The sequence below is a fragment of the Conger conger genome, chromosome 15, assembly GCF_963514075.1.
Source record: "Conger conger chromosome 15, fConCon1.1, whole genome shotgun sequence".
Taxonomy (NCBI): Eukaryota; Metazoa; Chordata; class Actinopteri; order Anguilliformes; family Congridae; genus Conger; species Conger conger.
The window spans coordinates 4,754,681-4,781,549 of NC_083774.1; the positions used below are offsets into that span (position 1 = coordinate 4,754,681).

General features: G+C 50.8%; 1 protein-coding gene across 1 annotated transcript in view; it reads right to left on the bottom strand.

The window, feature by feature from the left end:
• Window positions 1-664: 664 nt before the first annotated feature.
• The window catches only part of trim44 (tripartite motif containing 44), a 129,535-nt gene continuing 103,330 nt past the window's right edge, over window positions 665-26,869 (bottom strand). The window contains exon 8 of the mRNA XM_061221284.1: window positions 665-2,753. Coding sequence (XP_061077268.1) covers window positions 2,678-2,753 — 76 coding nt within the window. The 3' untranslated portion in view covers window positions 665-2,677. The remainder of the gene's footprint in view (window positions 2,754-26,869) is intronic.

The following is a 26,869-nucleotide window of genomic DNA, read 5'->3' on the forward strand; positions in this document are numbered from 1 at the left end:
CACACACACACACCTCACAAATTTCCTGCAAACCACCAGCATGGAAATGAGTTGCTGGTGTCAAAACAGTGACAGAGAAATTTGTCAAATTGCGTAAGCAGGCAGGGAGCAGAAGATTGTGTTGTTTTCTCTGAAATCTGAGGGGGGCCCAGAGCACTCACAGGGGCTACTGAAGGACAGGGGGGTGGCGTTAGATCAGTGTCTGCTTCCTGGAGCTTCCTGCAGTCTGCGGACTCCAGTAACGCACAGGCCCCAACACTCTGCTTTCCATTAGACTGGCGAGGATAATAATCTATTGTCTGTTTAACAAAAGCTCTTTTTGCTTCTGCATGTTACTTCCTTCCCTCAATAGAAGCGCTACATCTGGAACAGCTCTGAGGCTTTCTGAACCACATGTCTTGACCAATGACACGGCAACCAGTTGCCGTGGACGAGCTAGCCTGGAGCAAGGACAAAGAGCCCCCCCCCCCCTCCCTCCCTCCTGCCCGTCCGTCCAGACCGACGTCCCCACCTTTTCTCCCTCTTTAGGAATCTCCACTCTGCGTTTGTGCAATTTCCCTTCATTTATTTTATTTGATTGCTCCTTTTCCCCGCCGAGTCTGACACGGGGCGTGTAATCAGGTTTTCAGCTCTCAGAAGAAAACACAAAGAGCCCTCAGACTGCTGCATTCATTAAACTTTATTTACACAACAAAAAAAAACAGAAACAGAAATCAAATCACGTTTAATTCAGGCGCGCTGAAATCTTTCGCTCCGGAAGCACAGCCCCCGCCACGGAGACTCCGCAGCGAAGCTTCGGTCGTGTGAAGCCGTTCAGAAGCTGTCCACGCGAGCAGGCAGCGCCTCTTAAGTGTTAAACCCCCTCCAGCTCACACTTAGCTCCCGCACAGCCGCGGCAAAGCGGGAGACATTAAAAACGCGGCGGACCGCTCTTCCCCAGCTCTGTTTCAGCTCAGAGAACGTGATGACAAAAGCCCTGAGAGAAACGGCACACCTCCACATTTCATCCAGACGCCTCACTGATTTATCTCCGAAATAGAACTGTCACACAGCCAAAACACATGTTAAATATTTCATGTCAAAAATAAAATATTTGATGTTAAAAAAGGGCGAGGTTTCTGCGAAGCCTGGAAGAGACAGCGCGTGTGTTTTCTCAGCCAGATGAAGACTATTTACTCGCATATGTATGAGCCGAATCTATTCCTGCATATCAGGTAGGAACAGACGCGTTTGCACACTTATTAACATAATTCCCATTAAGGAAATTCAGCTTTCTTCACCGATCATCTCCGTTCAAAGGGGAGTCACACCTGAGTCCCCCGCTACCTGTGAGCAGCCACAGATACAAGGCTTTCTGAAACTTTGGGCTGAATGCAAACCACAAATACAAGGCTTTCTGAAACTTTGGGCTGAATGCAGGCTGCAGGCACAAGGCTTTCTGAAACTTTGGGCTGAATGCAAACCACAGATACAAGGCTTTCTGAAACTTTGGGCTGAATGCAAACTCTCTTTTACCTAAGTTAATGATTTATAATTTGTTATTTAGCTGACGCTTTTATCCGAGGTGACTCTCAGTTGATTAGACTAAGCAGGGGACAATCCCTCCTGGAGCAATGTGGGGTTAAGGGCCTTGCTCAAGGGCCCAACAACTTTGCAGATCTTATTGTGGCTACACCAGGGCTTGAACCACCAATCTTCCGGGTCCCAGTCATGCACCATAGCCACTAGGCTATAAGCTGTCCCAATCATTAGCTGGGAAAGTCCTAATACAAGCATACGGAGGCCTTTCCATTGCCCATCTGAGAAGGCCATTAGTACCTAGACTAGACTGGTCTACCCTGACCTTTTATAATTGGGAATTATCTCCAGGTTATGCTGCTTCCGACTTCCTCTAAATGCAGTATTTAAATGTCTTTTTTTGGACTCTGAAGGCCTGGTTATTGGTCAAAGCCGTTTGGCAAAATCAATTTCAGAAATTCTGTAGAGACACCTATTCATGAGAAAATTCCAATCAAAAATGAAGCACTGACTTCAATATTTCATGATATTCTGATGAAGGTCTTAACTGTTCCAAATTGCAAACATGACTTGAATTTTGTAAACTTCAAACACATACAGAACACAATCACATTTCTTTGTATAATTAACAAGTATTTACAACAGGCTGTTTTCCTTGCCATTCCTTGAGTTTTTTGTCATAATTAAGGTCCCTCGAATGATTAAACATTTTCTGTGCTGGAAAGCCCAACTTGTTTACACCTTCTTAAATTCCACATTGAATTTTAACACCCACTGCATTTATAAGCATCTGCCACATTACCGATCAGCACAACATTTTGGCCTAATTATACACAAACTCCAGCAGATTAATGGCTGGAGCAGGCAAAGAGAAAATGTAAGATTTACACTGTGAGCCCAAAAGTGTGACTACAGGAAACACAACCATATTTTTCAACCCAGAAAACAGAAAAAATCAAGCTTTTTATAAAAAAATATATATAATGCACGAAGAATGGAAAGGACGTCTCTTTTAGAATCACCAACTTCCAGGCGGGTCGCACCTGGGCCAGTGGAGCCCCAGTAGACCTCGGGGGGTGTCAGGGGTCTACTGAACCGGAATGGGATGAGCGGAGCGCAGAGGAGCGGGCAGCTGGTCGTCAGGCCTTTTTTGGGGTTGTCACGGGGCGTGGCCCATGAAGGAGCCCGGGCCCCCGTCTCCGTAGTCCCGGGGTGGGTCCTGTCTGGGGTCGGGCCTGGGAGGAAAGCAGGGAGGAGAGAGTTAGGACCATCTCTCTCTCTCTCTGTGGTATGCAAACGCACAGACAGCGGTGTAGATTAGTTGGGAAGGAGCTGGATTTGTAACTGAAAGGCTGAGGGGTTTGTATGGTGCTCTGGCCTTGAGCAGGATCCTGAACCTGCTTTACTTCAGTACCAGACCCCGCTGTGTCAGTGGACTGTGTGTGCACAGTAACACAGTCACATGTGCAGTTGCTTTGGATAAGAACTTCCACACACACACACACACACACACACACACACACACACACACACTCATTAATTCACACACACATACTCACACACACATACACACACACACACACACACACAAACCCACACACACTCATTCATTCACACACACATACTCACACACACACATGCACACACACTCACACACACACACACACACAAACCCACACACACTCATTCATTCACACACATATACTCTCACACACACACACACACACACACAAACCCACACACACTCATTCATTCACACACATACTCACACACACACTCACACATTCATTCCTTCCTTCACACACACACACACACACACTCTCTCTCTCTCTCTCTCTCTCTCTCTCTCTCTCTCTCTCACACAGCCACACAGCGCACACACACACTCATTCATTCACACACATACTCACACACACACTCACACATTCATTCCTTCACACACACACACTTGCAACAAACTCTCTTCTCATTTCCTCCACTCTTATTCCTCTGTCCTCCTGTCACCCGTTCCTCTCCAGCCTCTGTTGAGATGGCCTTTCCCAGCCTGTGCCTGGCTGGCCTGCCGTCAGTGAGCTCATTCATGCACGCTGAGAGATGCCAGGCGCTCCAGCTCTCTGGAGCCCAAAGAATGAGAAACAAGACCAATCCCCCCTCTGCTAAACAGAGACAGCGGGAACCAATCCCCCCTCTGCTAAACAGGCAGGGACAGAGGCGGGGAGGGGGGGGGGGTTAAAACAATCATCTGCTTTAATTGGACGCCCTTCATATGCAGTGCAGCTCAAAATAACCCCCCGCCCCCAACACACACACACACAGAGGCGCGCACACACACACACACACACACACACACACACACACAGACAGACAGACAGACAGACAGACACAGACACAGACACACACACGCACACTCACACACTCACACACTCACGCACGCACTCACTCACACGCACACACAAACACACACAGACACAGACTCACAGGCACAGGCAGATGCACTCACTCACACACTCACACACTCACACACTCACACACTCACACACACACACACACACACACACACACACACACACACACACACACACACACACACACACACTCTCACACACACACTCACACACACACTCACTCACACACTCACACACACCTTCCCTCTGTTTACTCAGGACTCTAGTTCCAGGGCCCACTCTTACACACTCTTTTTTTGGGGGGGAGGAATGAAAGAATGAAAGATTGAGGAAGTAACTCCTCACACCTTGACAGGAAGTGCGTTCTGTGGTGTTGGGGAGGACACGTCCGGAATAATAAAGGCTGATACAGATGACCAGGATAAAAGCACTCAGCAATGCTGCATATTTCATAAGTGCCTTATAATAATAATAATTAATTCATAATTCCATTTACCTAGCACTTTTCTCACAGTGGTGAGGGGAGAAACTCCCCCCAGCCCCCCCCCCCGATGTGCAGCACCCACCTGGGGGACGCGCCGGCGGCCATTTTGAGTCCGACGCTCACTACACACAGCTAATTAAATCAGGAGATTTAATTGGCTAAAATTGCATTCCAGGAGATTAGGCAGCAGGCTGAGAGAGCCAGGGTTGGAATTTTAAACTTCCTGAGTGCTTTCTTTATCATATATTTTTTAAAAGAAATAATAAACTTTTGAGTTTCTCTTTAAACGATCTACTACTGCAAGGACATGGATTCAGAGTCTGAGAATAAATCCTTTATTCCTGACAGGCAGGTCCACGTCACCCCCCCCCCGCCCCCCGACAGACTTCTCACGTCTCAGCGTCATATTTCTGATTTTGTCAGCGTAGTCCACCAGGATAGAGGCTCGTAAAAACGCCTTATTCGCCAGAGTCAATTCCGAGATTGATCAGCAGCCAACCCCACTGCGTTTCTGCCGCGTATTATCAGAATTACCGTATCGATGTGCCAATACCCGACGCCGACCTTGCTACTGCGAATGAAGTATTTACATTGAGGAGTCCTGCCTTGGAGACCACGCAGCCCACAGCTGTAATGCGTTACTCAATCAACCCGGCAGACAAGGCCACTACCCACCCAAACTACGGACAGACAAAAACAAGAGAACAAACTGATGATAATGTCACAACAAACAGAAAGAATGACTTCAGGAACGCGGGCGGGGGGGGGGGGGGGGGTCTTCTCGCTCAGCGTCAGCGGTAAAAATAGCACTACCGTCCGACCGAGCGAGAACAAACCGATAAATCACCGGCCGGAATGATATACGGAGAGTGCCGGGGAGACGTTCGTACCTTCGATAAAAAGTTATTACATTTGATCCTTTCAATGTGTTCCTTCGCTTCGCCGTTATTGACACCATCGTGTCGATTCGCTGCGTGCTTTTCGTCCCTTTCCCCCCCATCGTCTTTCACCAGAAACAGGTCTGTCCACGCGAAAGAGCGGGAAAAACACGGGGAACGTACATCCAGCGGTGTTTATGCTCCGTGGAGAAGGACAGACTGACGGACCGCGGCCAGTTCACACCTACACACTCCACAGGAGCTGTTAAACATTACATTACGTTTTATTTTATCCAAAGCCACGTACAAATCAGCGCACATCAAGGTCACAGCACAAACAACGGAACGCGTCTGATCAGGTCCAATTCACGCATGGTCGGTTGTGAGGCCATGAACATCAGTCCAGTACAGCAGGTGGATAGGCCAAGTCTGTAACTACCATACCCTCCTACCAAACAGGGGAACAGATGTGGCCTTATAATAATAATAAATATATAATAATAACCACTGTACAGCTTTCTGAGTCAGCATTCCTCTGCTTGGGGGTGAAAGTAACTCAAATATATGGGTTATAAATTTGATTGATTTAAATAAGCATGTACAGTGTGTGCTTAATATGTTATATGCGTCTCACACTTCCTCTGCAGTTTATGCCTGCGTTTCCCATGCAAGGTGACCTACGCCTCAACCGTTCTGGCGGTAGTTTATAGACCTGGTCTTTGGGAGGTGCTTTATGGTTTCCTAACAAAAACACGTTTCAGTGTACCGGCCCTGGTCAGTATGACCGTAGCGCGGGAATGCTGAATCCGATTGGCCGGCCGGCGGAGCCAAACGGGCAGGGCCACAGCGGGGCCGCTCTGGCAGGCCCGGCTGCATGATTGATGAGCGGTCGGTATGATTTTTGGAGGAAGAGGCTGCTAACTCAACTAATCTCCAGGTTGCCGGGGCAAATTGAGAACTATCGCGTCGTTCCCTGGCAACGAGGCCATCGCTCATTCGGGGAAGGGAGAGAACACGCCGGAAGGGGACGGTGTGCCAGCTCCTGACTTTCCCCCTCTTTTTGGGCCGTATAGCGCCAGGGAGGGAGCGGGTGGGAGAACACGCCGGAAGCGTTGGGCGGGCGGGAGGGTCGGGTTGGGGCCTGGAGGACCTTCAGCCGCCCGGAGCTGAACTCTATCTCACGGCTCGCGTCTCCGCGCGCGCACACAAACCAGGGCCCCGCTGTGTGTGCCCCCCCCGCCCCCCTCCTCCTCCTCCTCCTCCTCCTCCTCCTCCTCGCAGGGTGAATATAAATGCCTTTATTTAGAGCGCGGGCCAGGCGGACGTCCCTTATGAGAAAATAAATATAACAATTTGCATCCTCAAACAGCCACGATGCCAGCTGCACTCAGTCCGTCTTACTGGGGGGAGCGTCTCCCGCGCTCCTAATGAGAGAGGCTCTCTAATGGATACTGATGGACCCGGTCGGACAGCCAGACACCCTCCGCGGCTCTCTCTCAGGGCCTAATGAAGTAAAACCTGTAGCTTCTCCGGCACCATTTACCACGGCAAACCGCTTTAACGGGGAAATGTATTCATAAAAACATGCCAGGGAAGGAGGGTAAGCTACAGTGGGACAGCTGCGCTCCAGGCTGCATCACAGTGAACCTGTGGCCCAGGGAGTTGTGGGTAATTTCACGCGGTAAGCTCTGAACTGGTCCTAATGGCTGGCGATCCTGCAGGGGGGGTTTCTGCCCCGGTAAGTGCTTCCTCCCTTTCATCTGGAATCCTCCGCGCGGAGAGCGTAATTTGGAAATGGGGCCCCGCACATTTCGTTTACCCCGACCCCCGGAGCAACAGTGAACGCGCTCTGGAGTACAGACTACTCACACCCGGAGAGAGAGAGAGAGAGAGATGGGAGGAGAGTGGAGGAGATGGGGAGAGGGTAAGAGAGAGAGAGAGAGAGAGAGAGAGATGGGAGGAGAGTGGAGGAGACGGGGAGAGGGTAAGAGAGAGAGAGAGAGAGAGATGGGAGGAGAGTGGAGGAGACGGGGAGAGGGTAAGAGAGGGAGAGAGAGAGGGAAACGGAGAGAAAGAGTAGGAAAGAGAGAGGGAGAGAGTGAGAGATGGGAGGAGAGGGGGAGAGGGGAAGAGAGAGAGGGAAACAGAGAAAGCGTAAGAAAGAGAGGGAGAGAGTGGGGAGAGAGAGAGAAAAAAAGAGAGGGATAGAGTGGGGGAGAGGGAGAGAGAAAGAAAGGGAGAGAGGGAGAGAGAGGGGGAGGGACAGGGAGAGAGAACATGAGAGATGAGATGTCTAAGGAGGTGAACTTGGCTTGAAACCAAAAGAAGAAGCAGATCTTCCATGGAATGTAAATTGAGAGCAAAGCGAGAGCTGGAGTGTGTGTGTGTGTGTGTGTGTGTCTGTGTGTGTGTGTGTGTGTGTGTGTGTGTGTGTGTGTCTGTGTGTGTGTGTGTGTGTGTGTGTGTGTGTGTGTGTATGTGTGTGAGTGTGAGTGTGTGTGTGTGTGTGTGTGTGTGTGTCTGTGTGTGTCTGTGTGTGTGTCTGTGTGTGTGTGTGTGTGAGTGTGTGTGTGTGTGTGTGAGTGTGTGTGTGTGTGTGAGGTTCCCAGGGCAGAAGACTGTGCCCAGGCCTCTATGAAGAGGATTGGCCATGCTTTTAGAAAAAGAAACCGACTAGGAATCCATAAGCTTTGTGCCCGTTAGTGTACCTGACATCAAACCACGGTAATGGTAACCATGGCAGCCGCAGACTGAGTCCGTCAGGCACACGTGCACGTGCACACAGAGTTCCCAGCAGCCCACAGTGGCGGCGCTTTAATAAACCTGCAGGAAACAATCCAGAAATAACATGACAAAAGAGCTGTGTCTGATGGACAGAGAGAGACGCACAGAGACGGATCTGTCTCGCGCCGACACCATCCCTGGGACCATCCCAGAAACAGATGGGACATGTGCTCGCAATAAAAGAATGGGGGAGGGAGGGAGAGAGAGAGAGAGAAACCTAGAGGGGGAGAGGGAATGACAGAGAGAGATAGAGAGAGACAAGGAGGGAGAGGGAGAGAAGAAGAGAGTGAGAAAGAGAGGGAGAGAAACAGGGAGAAAAGGAGAGGAAGAGAGAGGGGGAGAGGGAGGGATGGAGAGAGAGGGAGAGTGAGGGGGATAGGGAGAGAGAGGGCGAGAGAGAGAGGGAGAGAGCAAGAGAGGGGGGAGGGAGGGAAGGAGAGAGAGAAGGAGAGGGAGAGATTTTGCCTCATTACTGCCTCTCTGCCATCCGTTCCGAGGGGTCCATTTCTATTTCTGAATAACAAAGTCCAAACAATTGCCTGGCTGTTAAAATTACTTTCTGCACTCGCATTTAGAAACAAGAAAAGTGGAAACCCCCCCCAGGAGTTCTCCTCCAGGACGAGGAGGCGGCACTCAGCATTCTCTCCGCACGCTTTCGGGAGCAGCAGCGAATGCTGAGGCGTTAGAACCGGGGCGCCCAGGGTGTGTTTATCCCAGGGCGCTGAGGGTGTGCGGGAGCACCGCTGGAACTGCAAGCTGCTCGACTGTTCTCTCCGCTCCTGGCTGTTCTCTCCGCTCCTCGGCTGTTCTCTCTGCTCCTCGACTGTTCTCTCTGCTCCTCGACTGTTCTCTCTGCTCCTCGACTGTTCTCTCCGCTCCTCGACTGTTCTCTCCGCTCCTCGACTGTTCTCTCCGCTCCTCGACTGTTCTCTCCGACAGCAGCGTTTCTCGGGGAATCAGTGAAACGGGATTTACGTCCCGGGAACACGCGGGCGAGCGATGCAGGGGCCCTGTTGTTTATCGATTTCGTAATCGCAGGTTTCCGCGGAGATGAATGAAGAGGGAAGGACGCCCCGGTCGGCTCTTAATGATGACTGGCCCATTAATTCACGAGTGAAATGAAGACGGACCAATCACGTGGGGACAGGGTGGGGGGGGGAGGGGGAGGATAAATAAACTCTAAATTAATTCAGACGCGCATCCTGATAAACCCATTACCCACTGCACCCATTACCCCCCCCCCCCCCCGCGCCACCCCCAGCCCTACCCCTGCTTCTCCACAGTTATTAAACTCCAGTTAGTCAGCAATTAACCCTTGATGAAAGATTCAACAGCAAATGCGGATAAGAAACGGGTTCGAACCTCGTTTCACGCGCGACGGTCGTCCGAGCGGATTCGCCGATTACCGCTGTAGGACGAGGCTCAGAGAAGGGAGGGAAAGTGACCTTTGATTGAGGTTTTCAGTCCTTTGAGCTCTCCAGCCATCCCCGAGAGCAGGCTGGAAAGGGCAGCCCTTATCAGACCCTTCTGAGTGTAGAGCTCACAGGCCAACTGCCTGAAATAAATCAGCTAACGTGCTAACGTTAGCCCTTCTGAGAGTCGAGCCGAAAAACGTCCGCAGGCCAACGGTCTGAAATAAATCGGCTAGCGCGCTAGCGTTAGCCCTCACGAGAGTCTAGTGCCGAAAACATCCACAGGCCATGTCTCTGAAATAAATCAGCTAACGTGCTAACGTGAGCAGTTATGAGGGGCTACAGGTGAAGACATCCTCAGGCAATGTCTCTGAAATAAATCCGCTAACGTGCTAGTGTGCTAGTGTTAGCCCATATGACAGTCTAGAGGCAAAAAAAAAATTTATAGACCACCACTCTGAAAAAAATCACCTAGCGCACTAACGTTAGCCCCTCTGAGAGGAGAGAGGTGAAGACGTCTGCAGGCACACAGGTGCTTCGAGCACATATAGTTTTAGCTGGGCAGGCATACAACTTTAGCTGATGAAAGTAATTAGCCTATCACTCAAAGACAGCTTATGACTATTGCAAACAGTACTGGGTCTTTGAGTGCAATACACTACCAATCCATCATTAATGATGTCATCAAAGAGAGCCGTAAGAGGCAAACATGTATAAAAAAAATAAAAAAAACTTTGAAAACTACAATCTCACTTCCCCCCTGCACCACAACTTCATATTTATACTGCCCTCAGAGGATGAAAAAAAAAAATTAAGGGAGAAGTTTTTTTTTAAAGTAAAAAAAAAAAAGAAAAAAAGATTTGAGGCTGGGATATAAAAATATGACTGAAGATAAACTTTTTATCCCTTTGTGGACGTGTCTGGCTTGCTGAAGGGCTGGGGTTGGGAGTGCAGACAGAGAGAGGGTTGTGTGTGTGTGTGTGTGTGTGTGCGTGTGTGTGTGTGGGGGGGATGTGGGTGTAAATAGCGCCCTCCCTACGTTCCCGTGTTTAACCAGGGACGGGCCATCAGTCTCTGCCAGGGGGAAGAGAGCCCAGAAAGCGGAGTCCACGGCGCTGGCAGCGGCGTGCCTGGCGGGCGGGGCGGCGGGCAGGTTGGCCACGCAGCCGGTGAGTCTGGCAGCCGGGCGCGGCTCCCGCTGACATCCCGCCGTCGCGGCTGCTGGCTCCGATAACGCTCCCGCCCCGGTGCCGTCTGACGGGGGCTCCAGGGCCCGGGGCCCCTCCAGCGGAGGTGACGGGGGAAATTTTTCGGAAGGTCTGGGGGGGGGGGCTTCTCGCGGGAGAGATGACAGGGAGATTTCTGAAACGCCTGGAACATCTCCAGTACAGGTGATGGGGGGGTGGGGGGGGGGGGGGGATGTCTGGGAGGCCTGGGGCATCTCCAGTACAGGTGATGGGGGGATGTCTGGGAGGCCTGGGGCATCTCCAGTACAGGTGATGGGGGGATGTCTGGGAGGCCTGGGGCATCTCCAGTACAGGTGATGGGGGGATGTCTGTGAGGCCTGGGGCATCTCCAGTACAGGTGATGGGGGGATGTCTGGGAGGCCTGGGGCATCTCCAGTACAGGTGATGGGGGGATGTCTGGGAGGCCTGGGGCATCTCCAGTACAGGTGATGGGGGGATGTCTGGGAGGCCTGGGGCATCTCCAGTACAGGTGATGGGGGGATGTCTGGGAGGCCTGGGGCATCTCCAGTACAGGTGATGGGGGGATGTCTGTGAGGCCTGGGGCATCTCCAGTACAGGTGATGGGGGGATGTCTGGGAGGCCTGGGGCATCTCCAGTACAGGTGATGGGGGGATGTCTGGGAGGCCTGGGGCATCTCCAGTACAGGTGATGGGGGGATGTCTGGGAGGCCTGGGGCATCTCCAGTACAGGTGATGGGGGGGTGGGGGGGGGGGATGTCTGGGAGGCCTGGGGCATCTCCAGTACAGGTGATGGGGGGATGTCTGGGAGGCCTGGGGCATCTCCAGTACAGGTGATGGGGGGGATGTCTGGGAGGCCTGGGGCATCTCCAGTACAGGTGATGGGGGGATGTCTGGGAGGCCTGGGGCATCTCCAGCAGAGAATGACGGGGAAATTGACCTCAGGAGCTTCACACCGTCTGGGCGGCTGTCTGACGAGCTCGTACGCGGTGTTAGCGGAAACCGCGTCGCATCACACTCCCATCACACTCCCATCACACTCCCATCACACTCCCATCACTGTCCCATCACACTCCCATCACACTCCCATCACACTCCCATCACACTCCCATCACACTCCCATCACACTCCGCTCAGCCCGTTAGGAAAATCGATTGTGCCGTGAGCCCCTCCAGCTGCAGGGCAGGTGAGACGCCCGTCTGCAGTTACAGTGCAGTACTGGGCCACACCTAAACCCTCTCTCATCCCTGAGCCAGCCCCCCTGGAGGATTATTACACACACTCAAAACACACACCATCATACACACACTCAAAACACACACCATCATACACACTGACTCAAACATCACACACCATCATACACACACGCTGAAAACTCATACACTATCATACACACAGACTCAAACCTCAGGGAGGTCAGCTCTGGGCCTGATGCAATGCTGAATAATCTGGATAACCCTCTGTAGAGGAGTTGAACACACTGTTCTTCTCATTACGAATTCTTATATTCTCCTGTTCTACTTCTACACACACACACACACACACACACACACACACACACATACACACACACACACACACACTGTATAATATAATATGATCAAGTTATAATAATATTTTACAGATCCATACATATGGGTGTGTGTGAGAAACATTATGCAGAAGTTATAATTGGTCTGAAGAGACTGCAGTCAGCTTTACCGTGGGAGACCCTTCAGTACACACTAACATGTAAAGAAGGCATACATCGTATTTCATTAGCTTCGCAGATTCCTACACGCACACACACGCATTACCGACCGACGGCGCGGCAGATACACACGCTAGCGCAGCACGAAATTAAGCACCTCGTACAGCAGAGTCAGAAGCGGGATTTGACCCCGTGACCCACCCCGGTTTACGCGAATCTCTCTCAGCGGGAGTGAGAACATTCCTGCTTTGCAGGGAGCTGATTAGAGGCAGGATCCTGCCCTGCTCTAACTCCCGTCCCTGCCTGAGGGTGGGGAGGAGAACACGCCAGGACCCTGACAGCTTCAAAGCTGGGGCGGACTAATAAAGCTTTATGTTCACTAATGCATCTTGTAAAATGTCTGTCACCCCAGCCTGCCAAATCCTGGAGGTAATATTCCTGGATATTATATTTCACCATAACGGCAGACAGAAGGCAATTTCATTGTTTCAGGAATTCAAAATGGGCTGTCCGCCCTCGGAGGTTGCCTGGGTAATGAAACGAAATGAATTCAGCCGACAACCAACTACCCCCAACTAACTACCCCCCACCACCTAATGCCCACAACCCCACCACCTAGTACCTAGAACCCCACCTAGTGCCCACAACCCCACCACCTAGCACCCACAACCCCACCACCATCAACTACCCACAACCCCAACACCATACACTACCCACCCCACCCAATGCCTCCCCTTGACCCACAACCACCCCACCATCCACTGCCTCCCCCCATCTAATACCCCCCCCACTACCCTATGCCCCCATCCCCCCTCATCATCCACTACCACCTCACCCAATACCTCCCCACTACCCACAACCCAACCACCATCCAATATACCCCCCCATCATCCACTGCACCCCCCGCCCCCCCCCAGCCACCCAAAATCCCTCCACTACCCAAAGCCCCCTAACCCCCCCCCCCCCCCCACCCACAATCCCTCTGCTACTCAATGCCCCCCCCCGGCCCAGTATGACCAATGCCCTCCTCGTCAGTACCCATGTCTGGGTGACCCGTGGGAGATGTCAGCGGTAAGTACAGGTGGCAGATTTTGGGGCAGGGATCACAGGGGCTGAGAGATCAGCGGAGGAGCTCGTTGTGTCCCGCGTTCGGGGAGGCGGGGGTAATTAAACAGAGCCGGCGCCGGGGCGCGGAGCGTGGAGTGGCAGTCAAGGTTGCGTTCCCCGGCCGCATGCGCGCGCGTGAATACTGATGGCACTGTGGGAGGCGCTGGCCGCAGAGGCAGCACATAAATCGCGCGGTGACAAGGCCTGTCCGACAGCAGCTGAATTAAACATGGCCATCACAACCTTCAACGTGTCTCTCTCCTGGGTGTGCGTGTGTGTGGGGGTATGTGTGTGTGTGTGTGTGCGGGGCGCGGGTGTGTGTGCGTATGCATGCGTGTGTGTGTGTGCTGTATGTGTGCATGTGTGTGTGTCTGTGTGTGTGAGAGTGTGTGTGTGTAGGGGGTGTGGGTGCATGCATGTGTGCTGTATCTGTGTGAATGTATGTGCGTGAGAGTGTGTGTGTGCGTGTGCATGCGTGTGTGCTGTATGTGTGTGAGTGCGTGTGTGTGTGAATGTATGTGTGTACATGTGTATGTTTGTTTTGTGTGTTTATGTGCATGTATGCCTGTGAGTGTGTGAGTGCACATGTCTGTGTGTGTGTGTGTGTGAGAGTGTGTGTGTGTGTGTGTGTGTGTGTGTGTGCGTGTGTGTATGTGCGACTGTGTGCCTGCCTGTGTCTACATAGGTATGTGTTCGTATGTGTGTGTGTGTTTATATGTGTATTTATGTCAGTTTTTTTGGGTAGGGGACACATCATCATGCCAGGGGTAGTGTTCTAATCCCTAACCTGTCTGTCTCCATGGTAACAGTGTAGAAGCGGTAAGAGTGGGTAAACGGGTGGGGGTGGGGGGGTGGGGGGGGGGGGTTGGGTCTTAGCGATAGGGCTGGGGGGGAGGGGGGGCTTTGGGTCTTGCCGATAGGGCTGCAGCTCATACAGGGGAAAGTTTGATAAGAGACTGATTCATGGCCCCTTTGTTTGGTCCTGCACTATCAAACTCCTGAATCTCCCCCACACACTGCTTTCTGTCAACAGCTGTACCACAGCCCTGTGTGTGTGTGTGTGTGTCTGCTGGGTGTGTCTGTGCGTGTGTGTGTGTGTGTGTCTGCTGGGTGCGTGCGTGCGTGCGTGCGTGCGTGTGTGTGTGTGCGTGCGTGTGTTCGTGCATGTGTATGTGTCCGCCTGTGTCTGGGTATTTGCCAGTGAACATGTCTATACACACACGGCTGCATGCTGTGTCTGTGTGCCTGTATGTGTGTGTAAACCCAAGGGTTACTGATCCAGAATGCCCGGTTCTGGACCGCGATGTCTGGTTTTCAAATGATCTGCATAGGTCCAGTTTTCAGTCCCAACTGGACAATGTACAGTAAATGTCCATGAATTAGTGATTGAAATTTGGCCGCTAGTTTGTAATGAATTCAATTTCTCGTCACCACTGTTCCAGAAAAAGAGAACTACCACACGCACAAATTCAGAAACAGTGTTGCAGGAAAAAATAAAAAAAGATAAATTCAACAGAAGGACATTTTCTCACTGCAAATTTTCACATGCGTTTATTCAAGAGCGTCCATTCAGGAGCGTGCAGATGTCCTCCCGGATTTATCCTCCCCACTGTTATACCATCAGTTCCAACGGTGTGAGCACGGTGTCTGGGTTTGACAAATTTGAAATCTGGCAATCCTAGTCTGAGTGTGTGTGTGTGTGTGTGTGTGTTGACGTGTGTGTGTGTGTGCGTGCGTGTCTGTGTGTGTCTGTGTGTGTGTGTGCGTGTCTGTGTGTGTCTGTGAGTGCTTGCGTGTGTGTGTGCGCGCGTGTGAACATGTGCATGTCCGCGTGTCTCTTTGTACTGCCATTTGCGTTTTGATTTACTCCCCAGAAATGAATTCTGGGTCAAATATGGGGGCCAAATGTTACTGCTGACGTAGTGCACATTCCATTAGCCCTTCAGTGTGCCGCTGAACAGAGCCGTTTCACTGATCAGAGTACAGTATCACACTCTCTTTCTTTTTCATGTCAAATACAGGGCGGCCTGTAGCGTAGTGGTTAAGGTACATGACTGGGACACGCAAGGTCTGTGGTTGATCCTGGTGTAGCCACAATAAGATCTGCATAGCCGTTGGGCCCTTTTGCAAGGCCCTTAACCCTGCATTGCTCCAGGGGAGGATTGTCTCCTGCTTGGTCTAATCAACTGTATGTCCCTCTGGATAAGAGTGTCTGCCAAACACCGGTAATGTAGTGTAATGAAATGAAATGTCAAAACATGGTCAAAGAGCTTCTGGAGTGGTTGCCCACTCGTGGATCAAAAACTTCAAACCAACCAACCAGTGTCTGCAGCATAAGAACCAAAACACACACATATGTATGTGGACCAAACTGAATGATTTTCTTCTTGCTTTTACAAAAAATCAGGCTGAACCACCAAAAACTACACATTTCTACAGTCCAATTTGAAAATCACTAACAGAAAATAGTGCATCAACTGCAATGTCACTGGTTGTTAGTGTTTTTTAGATCATTGTGCTATGATTGACACAAGAAATTCTAGTGCTGGTGCTTTTCCTTTGAGACATGTTTGCAGTAATTTGGTAGTTTTGATCCATTTTGTGAATGAAATGAACTGACAAGCTGCATGTTGGTGCAAAGAGTTGTACGAAGAGTTTTGAAACCTTGAAATTTTTAGCAACTGTCAAAATAAATTGTAATCATAACAAACGAAATTATAGGAACAAAGTGGGGGGAAAATCCTGAACTGCAGTGAAGAAAGACACTGTACACTGGGGCAATCCCCCCACTGTAACCCCCCCCCAGCTCTAAGACAAGAAACAAGGCCACCTCTCTGAAGGAGTACCTGTCGTCTGTCATTCCATTGACCACCTCCTCTTCCTCTTCCACCTCCTCTTCCTCCTCCTCTCATTGCTTGACCTCTAGTCTAACACGGATCATCCGACTGCTCCATGTTGTCGCTATGTTTTTGCAGGTGGATACACATCCGTTTTGAGTTCTGTGTAATATATCACTTCATTATCTTAAATATCACCCTTCACTTATCCGTGATGCAGTAGTCTGACCAGCTTTCAGGGAAACACAATGTTACTGCTGGCAAATCCAGAGGCTCACAGACCCCTACCAAAAGAGCAGCTTAGGGGGATCTGTACTGGCTTTGCCTTTCGAAGTGTGTCCAGTTAAGTGTGACTGATTTTAAGCCTTGTGCAGGGCTGATTCTAAAGCAAAAGAACGGAAAATAGATTTCTGACCAAACTCATTTTGTCCAAACAAATCCTGCGCCTGACAGTTTGCGGTTTGGGTCTGCATTCCCATTCGCCATCACGAGGACACAAATCGGCAAACTGAGGGCGTCACAGAATTGGGACGGGTCGACAAACACATTCCACAATCGGGGAAAAAAAGGAGAATAAATTATTTAAATTATTTAAAGCAACAGGTAAACAGATTGGAGGTGTCTGGAAAGTCTCTGATCCCCACACGAAGGCAGCAGCAGAAAACTGGCCTATAATCACCATCGATTGACTCTGATTACTTGCTGACACACTGCTGAGACGATCTTAATGCACTTATGGGACTTGCTAATGCTATCGAGCAACCTGTGAGGTGGCAGCTACAAGGGGGTGGGGGGGTGGGGGGGGAGTTTAGGGACACAGTGTATCTGTGTGTGTGTGTGTGGGAGGGGGGGACCGGAGAAAGGATATTTTGGGGGCGAGGGACATCGAGATGACAATAGAATGGAACTCACTACTCCTCTGAGGCTCGGTCTGAGAGGCAGGGAGAGGGATGCATTGTGGGAGAATCGGGGGACGAGTAGGGGCCATGCTCGATTGGCTGAGGCTGCAGAGGCTGGCTGTGACACGATGTGGGCGAGGAGCTCAGACACAAACAAGCTCATCTTCTGCTTTTTTAAAATGAAAGGAGAGTGGGATGGTCCGCCCTCTCTTCACATTCTGCACTTTATTCAGAGAGGGAGAGCAGAGGGACACAGACAGGTACAAAGAAGGAGAGGAACACAGACAGACAGGTACAGAGACAGAGAGGGACACAGACAGACAGTTAGAGAGACAGAGGGACACAGACAGGTACAGAGACAGAGAGGGACACAGACAGACAGGTAGAGAGCAGAGAGGGACACAGACAGGTACAGAGACAGAGAGGAACACAGACAGACAGGTACAGAACAGAGCAGGGCACAGACAGACAGGTAGAGAGCAGAGAGGAACAGACAGACAGGTACAGAGCAGAGAGGGACACAGACAGACAGGTACAGAACAGAGAGGGACACAGACAGACAGGTAGAGAGCAGAGAGGGACACAGAGAGACAGGTAGAGAGCAGAGAGGAACAGACAGACAGGTACAGAGACAGAGAGGGACACAGACAGACAGGTAGAGAGCAGAGAGGAACAGACAGACAGGTAGAGAGCAGAGCGGGACACAGACAGACAGGTAGAGAGCAGAGAGGGACACAGAGAGATGGGGGCACAGTTGAGAGAGAGCACCATGGTGGAGGGAACAGCCTTTGCTGCAGTACCTGAGCCTGATAGATAAACAGCCTCACGCCTCGCAGGGAAAGGCCATGGACACAGCTACTCTTTCTTCTGCAGATCAGTCAGCGCGGGGAGGGAAGCTCACCTGGTTCGCCGAAAGTTCACGTCGCCCCGCGGAACACGCTTCCCGCTCGCGATACCGCCACGTGACATGCCGTTAAAACTCATCCACCAGTGAGAGACAGAGGCACCGGGCCCGCTCCCCACCTCCTCCTCCCCTCACGGAGGAGTCCGTGTTCCAGGCTTCCACACCTTGTGATTAAAACGTCAGAGCGACAGCAAAAGCCGCACCAGACCCCTAACCTCACACCTCCCGCCTCAGCCATGTCTCGAACAGGAGACGCTAGTCATTAGCACTTCCCTTTCCCAGCTACATACTTATTTATATAAAGCCAAGGCGCACAAGCCCGCTCTTCTCAGCTCCAAATAAAGGAACAGAGGGGATTGTGGGAAGAACTAAGGGTCAAGAGACGGAGTGTCTTCCTCTGAGGAGAAAGAGAGACGTCCCCTCTAATGAGCAAGGTGAGGTAGAGGGAGAAGGGAGGAAGAGAGAGAGAGAGAGGGAGAGAGACAAACGGAGGAGAAGAAAGGAATGGAGATGAGAGGAATATAGCCATTTCTTAATCTTGAGTGAAAAATGAGGGATTACTCATATTCCTAATGAGTTTGCTTTGGCCATTTCCTTTGAAGAAATGTCAAGTCAAACACAGCATTTGGAATAGGAATATTATATTATATTATATTATATTTTATCACAGAAGCAGTAGAGAGAAAGTGACACACTTTATCACAGCAACATGTACGTACAGTATGATAAAGGCCACGGAAAGGTTATCTCTCACAGTAGATATAGCACAACAGAGTGCACACTAAGAGGCCACAGCTGTTCCTCCCGCAGTAGAGCACCCTGGGATTAGTGGCTCGGAGCTGGATGACTTATTGTCGCTGTCTGATGCTATAGGGGGGGCTGATATATGAGTCCCGCCACCCCCACAGTACACTTTCACTTGGCAACACTTGTTGTAGAGAATGCTAAGATTTCTCTTTGTCTCTCCCCATCTCTCCCTCACTCTTTCTCTTTCTGCTTTTTATTTTATTTTCCCCAAATGCCACATTGAGTTCATCTTTTTCGGCGCTGGGCATTTTTTCCACCCGCAGGGTAAGACGGATGAACGAGGGACAGGTGCGTCAGATCTGTACATTCAGGCTGCGGCCTGGGTGAGCCAGGTTCGTCTTGCCGAGCTGGATTTAGCTTTAGGCCGCGCGGAGCAAGGCTCGTTAGTGACCCCACAGACAAGTTACTGCACCGACCGAATCACTGTGGCGGGCGGTGGGCTGTGAAGGGTGTGTGTGCGTGTGCGTGTGTGTGTGTGTGTGTGTGTGTGTGTGTGCACGTGGAGGGGGTAGTTAGTTCTGGCCCAGAGTTCTGCCAGTGTCAGCAAGAGGGCAAGGGTGGGGGCCATTTTATATGAGGCCATCAAATGAAAGATGCCCTACTGCATTGCGCTGGTCTCAGTCTATTGGCTCCCATTAGCTCCCATTGCAAGGCCACACAGTGAGGATGCAGCACCTCACCTGGTGCACTCGTACACTGCACGCAGGGCTCTGGAGAAGAGAGAGCGAGACTGTCTGTGATCTGTGCTCTCTGGGTTCGGCTGTGTGAGACTGTCTGTGATCTGTGCTCTCTGGGTTCGGCTGTGTGAGACTGTCTGTGATCTGTGCTCTCTGGGTTCGGCTGTGTGAGACTGCCTGTGATCTGTGCTCTCTGGGTTCGGCTGTGTGAGACTGCCTGTGATCTGTGCTCTCTGGGTTCGGCTGTGTGAGACTGTCTGTGATCTGTGCTCTCTGGGTTCAGCTGTGTGAGACTGTCTGTGATCTGTGCTCTCTGGGTTCAGCTGTGTGAGACTGTCTGTGATCTGTGCTCTCTGGGTTCAGCTGTGTGTGTCTGTCTGTGATCTGTGCTCTCTGGGTTCGGCTGTGTGAGACTGTCTGTGATCTGTGCTCTCTGGGTTCAGCTGTGTGTGTCTGTCTGTGATCTGTGCTCTCTGGGTTCAGCTGTGCGAGTTGCAGCCATGTGACGGGCCAGTGCATGTCATCAAGAAATTAAGTTAAAAAAAAGGTTTAGAGAAGTGAGCAAGAGTGAGAGTAGTCTACAGCCGCAAAGGGGGCCCCTGAACAGAACACCACTACCCCAAACAGCTGCTTTATTTAAATTCTTTCTTATTTCTATTTCTTATTTTCTAAATTACAAAAATATTACCAATTAGGCAAGACTAATTAAATTTGCCAAAGGGGTAAGAAAATTTCACTTGTCAAGCGAACATCTGTTTTTTTCTGCTTTAGATTTTACGTCTCATTACAAGACTAAAAGAGTGTTTAAGAGTTTTGTTTTGCTGTGTAAGACCGCCCAGTCTTAAGCTCTTTAACAAAGGCCATTCTAACACAACAGAGAACATGAGGAAACTGCAGAGGCATCTCCCACCCTTCAACACTCGCCTGGACCACATCTCCAACGATTCTCCCCTATTCTCCCCGATCCCGTGCACAACACTATCAGGGCCAGCACCGTGAAACGAGATGCTTTCAAACAGCATCTTTTCCACGGCTTTGCAGCAGACTGCGTCCGCACTCTCCAGAATTGCCTGAGGCTGTTGCAGAAGCACGACGGGCCAATGGATGCGATTCAAATTGGCAGATAAACACAGGGTGAAAAAATGCAGGGTTAAAGGCTAGATGCCAGAGTCTGAAGAGGCACCATTTCATATTCTGTACTTGACATTTCTCAGAGTACTGAGTTTCACCGTTTCTCCCGGCAAGGTCATTGCACAACACTCTGCAAGCCAGCAAGGCAGAGAGGAGGGTCATTCTTCAACAACGTAACCCGACGGACTGGGCACTGAAATATACACACAGAATCTGGAATTAAACCATCGACTGCACTTGCCGAATCGTTTTTTCTCTAGACGGTTTACAGAAAGACGAGGAGTCTGCCAGACCTCCTTTTCAAACCCTTTTGTACCGTACGTTTTCGCGTATTTTTAGAGGGAGGGGTCGATTCATGGCTTTTTTCATTTTAAAACCAATATACTGCGCTCCTCACCATCTGAGCGCTGATACTGGCAAATGTGGTGCAGATGGCTAGAAAAACAGTGTGTGTGTGCAAGAGGAAGTGTGAGTGTGTGTGTGTGTGTGTGTGTGTGCGTGTGTGTGTGTGTGTGTGTAAGGATGGCTTTGCGCGTGTGTGTGTGAGAGAGGATGGCTTTGCGTGTGTGTGTGCGTGTGCGTGTGCGTGTGTGTGTGTGTGTGTGAGTGTGAGTGTGAGTGTGTGTGTGTGTGTGTGTGTGTCTCTGTGTGTGTGTGTGTGTGTGAGTGTGAGTGTGTGTGTGTGTGTGCGTGTGTGTGTGTGTGTGTGTGTGTGTGTGTGTAAGGATGGCTTTGCGCGTGTGTGTGTGAGAGAGGATGGCTTTGCGTGTGTGCGTGTGTGTGTGTGTGTGCGTGTGCGTGTGCGTGTGCGTGTGCGTGTGCGTGTGCGTGTGCGTGTGCGTGTGCGTGTGTGTGTGTGTGTGTCTCTGTGTGTGTGTGTGATACTCCCGGTAGGGGCAGAGGGGTGCGGAGGTCGGGGGGTGTCAGTGGACCCCCTGGGGTACTGGAGCCCGGTGAGCCTGCAGACACACAGCCAGGCTGGCTCAGCTCCCCGCATTAATCAGCTGAATTATTAAAGGACAGGGCTGATCAATTACACTCAGACTGCCTGGAGCTGCAGGCCCCTCTCAGGGGAACGTAAATATTTCATTAGAGTAAACCCAGCTGCCTCCGCCCTGCCGCATGCCATTCTCCTGCCCTAATACCCCCTCACCTCCGCACTACTGCATTCTACTGCCCCAAACCCCCTCACCTCCACACTGCTGCATTTTACTGCCTCAAACCCCCTCACCTCCACTCTACTGCATTCTACTGCCCCCACAGCATTCTACTGCACCTACATTTCCACACTACAGCATTCTACTGCCCCCATAGCATTCTACAGCACCCACAACTCCACCCTACAGTATTCTATTGTCCCTGTGTTTTATACCCCTACACTATTCTATTGCCCCTGTGCATTATAGCTCCATTCTACAGCAACAGCATTCTACTGCCCCCACACCTCCACCCTACAGCATTCTATTACCCCTGTGTTTTATACCCCTACAACATTCCACTGCCTCCACACCTCCACCCTACAGTATTCTACTGCCCATGTGCTTTATACCCCTACACCTCCAGCCTCCAGTGTTCTACTGCCCCTGCTCTATGATCCTCTACTCCACATTGCGTTCCAGCCAACCCCGCCTCCACTACTTACCCACCAATCCCTATTTGACCTCTGCTTCCCCCGCCCCTGCACTCCATCCCTCCTGTAACCCCACGACCCCACCATCACATATTCACTCACTGCCAACGGTGTGACTCTCCCAAGGACAGTGTGTGTGTGTGTGTGTGTGTGTGTGTGCGAGTATGTGTGTCAGAGAGAAAGAGAGAGAGATATTATATGTGTGTGTGTGTGTGTGTGTGTGAGTGTGAGTGTGTGTGTGTGAGTGTGAGTGTGAGTATAAGTGTGAGTATAAGTGTAAGTGTGAGTATAAGTGTAAGTGTAAGTGTGTGTGGGAGTTTAAGTGTGTCTGTGTTTGCGTGTGAGTGTGTGCCTGAGCGTAAGTGAAAACAATCAGTGAATGTACCCTCTCTAAAATGGCCGCTGTCAGTTATTGACTGGGAAGAGTTTGTCGCGCGGAGCGGCCTGGCGGAGCGGCGGTAATGAGCTCCGCGCGATATGAAATGAAGGATGAGCGGGCGACCGTGGCGGGTTGGCGACGCTGTAATTAAGAGCGCCCGTCTCCCCCCCCCCGAGTGCATTAGCGCATTAGCGCAGTAGCGCTGGCGTCGTTCGTTTCCCGGGGCTTGCCGTACGCTGCACCGCCAATGTTTTCACACCTCGGCTGTTCCGCAACTCATCCGCAAAAACAACACAAACCGACGGCTTAACGAGAGGGAGAATCGGGTCCGTGTGCGCGGTACCGGGCGGGACTTGAGCCTACGGAGCTTCCGGAGCTGCTGATTGGTCCACTCCAGCAGCCCATGCGCGTACCCTGGGGGTCACCCTGGAGGTAAGTTACATTTTAGCATTTAGCGCACGCTCCCGTCCAGAGCAACTGGCACAGATTAAACTTTCGCAAAAACAACCTATTTATAGAGCAGGGGGATCGAACTTACACCTTTTGAGTTGCAAGTCCCGTTCCCTAACCGTGAGATCTCCTGTCAGACGGTCCGCTGAGGAAAGGTCTGAATGCAGAGAGGCCAGAGAAGCACAACGTCGGCCCCGTAACGAGGCCTGGGATCTGGGGCAGCAGCACTGACGCGCCTGTTCTCCACCAGCGCCACAAGACCTCCTGCAGATCTATTCTGGGAGAACTCCTCTCTGTTTACTGCGAGTGGCGTCGGTGACCTGACGTTTCTTGCGGGGAGAGGAGACGCTAACAAAGAGGAGACAGCCAAACAGACGCACGGCGTCTCGCAGATAATCACGTCTTCCAAGTGTTTGGAAGAAACCGTGGGTTACCCTGTTTGTAAGAAAGGAGACTGTCGGATGCACCGAGCGTTTGAAAAGCCAGCCTCCCCGAGGTTGGCAGGGGGAGACGTTGCAGCTGACACTCGCCTGGGAACAGCCTCCACCCTCAAATAAACACTCTTTCCAAAGTTTCCCTTACGTCTCCAAACACGTCGCGACTTTTGGCTTTTCTAAAGAAACTTCAGCCGGCTGCATTTGTAAACACACGATAAAGTCGCCATAAATGAGCCTTCTTCCTCCGCTGGTTTCCATGGACACGTTATTCAGAGCCGTCCGGCCTCCCCCCTCCCCCCCCCCCCCCGCTGCTCTGGAGCATTATGGGATTGAACCGTTTCTTTCAGTGGGATAAACACTCTGTGCTCTTCTCCCGTAGCGACAGCAGTCAATACTGTCTGGGACATGATCCAAACGTCTCGCACAGGGCCGCGGAACAAGACAGGAATGGCCAATGCCCTCTCCTCTATCCACTCTGTCCTTTGAAACTCGAGGGGAAAGAAACTATCGCTGTTTCTTTATTTCTGCACACCGAAATCACGGGCACTCCCCTTTTACGTCTACTACTCTGATCGGCCTGATTTCATTTTAGTCATTTTACGAATCTTATGAATCGAAAGAATAACATTAACTAATTCAGGCATAACTTTTACCCTTACCCGTACGTTTTACTCATTGGGAAAGGCACTGAGTATAACCGTCTGCTTTAAATAAACGTCTCTGACTCCGCAGAGCGTTCTTTAGGGTGCAGGCACAGGCAGGTAAGTGGTGACTCAAGGGGCACAATTTGCAGATTCCACAGTGAGCCGAAAACAAGAGAAAATGGAATAAACGGGGAATAAATGACTATACTCATACGCACAGGGCTTCAGATGATCACACAGTAAGCCCTTATATCTTTCTGTAAGCCCAGAATTTGCGAGTGGCACACCACGGTGGATAACTGAGAAAATCTCAGGCTAGGAGATGAACTTAGTCTGAGTCTGAAACACTACCTCTGGATACATTCACGTGGGCCTCTCTACCACAGAACTTCAAACACCTTCAAGTCCTACCCGACTGAGTGTATGCAAACTGAAATTCATAATTCATTTTATTATACATTTACATTTTTGTCATTTGGCAGACGCTTTTCATCCAAAGCGACTTACTAGTGCATAGGTTCTTCCACAAGTCAAAGCATCACATCCATAACTAGGAAAATACACGTGGAATGCTGTTCTAAACTGTCGTCATCATAAGTGCAATTTTCTTTTTTTTTTTTTTTTTGGGGTAGACAAGGAGGATAGGGATATCAGAAAGGGGGGGCGGGGGAAATCAGGAGGGAGGACTAAGGTAGAGTTTGAAAAGGTGTGTTTTGAGTCTGCATCAAAATAGGGAGAGGGATTTTGCTGTCCTGACAGTGGTAGGCAAGTCATTCCACCACTGAGGAACCAGAACAGAAAACAGGCGTGAACGTGCAGCTCGACCGCCAGGTGCACGTAGAGAGGGAACCATAAGGCGACCAGAGCTGGCAGACCGGAGTGGTCTAGCTGGGGAGTCGGGAGTGATCAAGGATTGTATGTAAGTATACATCACGAGCACAGCAGAAACTCTTATCCAGAGCAGCTTTAAACGCGACGGCGGTTCTGAAACCGTGAAGACCTACACATCAGGAGCGGGGCGACATGGCTCAGGCAGTAAGAGCAGTCGTCTGGCAGTCGGAGGGTTGCCGGTTCGATCCCCCGCCCGGGCTGTGTCGAAGTGTCCCTGAGCAAGACACCTAACCCCCAAATGCTCCTGACGAGCTGGTCGGCGCCTTGCATGGCAGCCAATCACCGTCGGTGTGTGAGTGTGTGTATGAATGGGTGAATGGAGAAGCATCAATTGTACAGCGCTTTGGATAAAGGCGCTATATAAAGCCAACCATTTACCATTTAGGAGACGTCATCCTCAATCACACTTAGGCCTCGTTTCAGCCGCGAGGGGCGTCAGCGTTTCCCCCAAATTTGAGCGATCCGTCTGCTCTCCGAGCCTGAGCCCGGCTGGCCAGAAAGCTCCAGACGAATCGATCCCAACGTCGAGACGCCCGGAATAAAATTACAGCTGCTTGAGATCGTTTAAAAAAACGGTTTCCTCCCTGGTATTAAACCTCTGTCTGTCTGCGATCGGTTATTAAGAAGACGCAGTGCGAGAGGTACAAAACTGCTGCCGGGAAGATTAATGAGGGATGTGCGTGTGCATCTTTCCGCTGTGATCTACCTTTTCCTCCGCACTAAAGATAAAAGATTGGGCCGTTTTAAAAGCCCTTCGGTTTCAGGCGTGACGGAAGGCGGGAGAAGCCACACAGCGGGGGCCCGGGCCCATCTGGCGTGACCCTCATTTTAAAATTGATTGCAGCCCGTTTGTTTCGCGCCCGTTTGTTTTGGTGACAGAATAGGGTAACCCATTTAAGAGCCGTCTCTAACAGAGGCTGCAGCTCTGTCTTTGCAGGAGGGAGGAGGCAGGCCTAAAACAGAACGTCTCACTTCCTCACAAGCCCACCTGCCCCCTGAGTATTTACAGGGGAAAAGATATCCAAGCCACACACGCACGCGCACATGCATCTGCACACACATACACACATACACACACACACATATTTATACACACACATAAATGCGCATGTGCACGCACACACACACACACACACACATATATATATATATATATATACACACACATAAATGCGCATGTGCACGCACACACACACACACACACACATATATATATATATATATACACACACATAAATGCGCATGTGCACGCACACACACACACACACACACACACACACAATCACATGCACACACACATACACACATAAATGCGCATGTGCACATATACACACAAAAACACGCACATGCACATGCAAAAAACACGCACACACACACTCACACACACACAAACACACACATAAAGACATACACACATAAGCTCAGACACACACAGGGACCCACACACACACACACACACACACTCACACTCACACTCACACTCACACAAGGCGTATGTCCCCTTCTACACACGCAAGGTTTTAACACAACCACTGCAGCAGTGCAGAGGCTCAAGTACAGACACACAGTTATTAGTGGCTCAGGCCCAAAACCACTAATTAAGCACTCTGTCATTAGTTCTGTACCACAGGGTCCACCTTCCAACCAATATCTGCCTCCCAGGGAAACTGGGCCAACAAACACAGAAATAGCACCGCAATA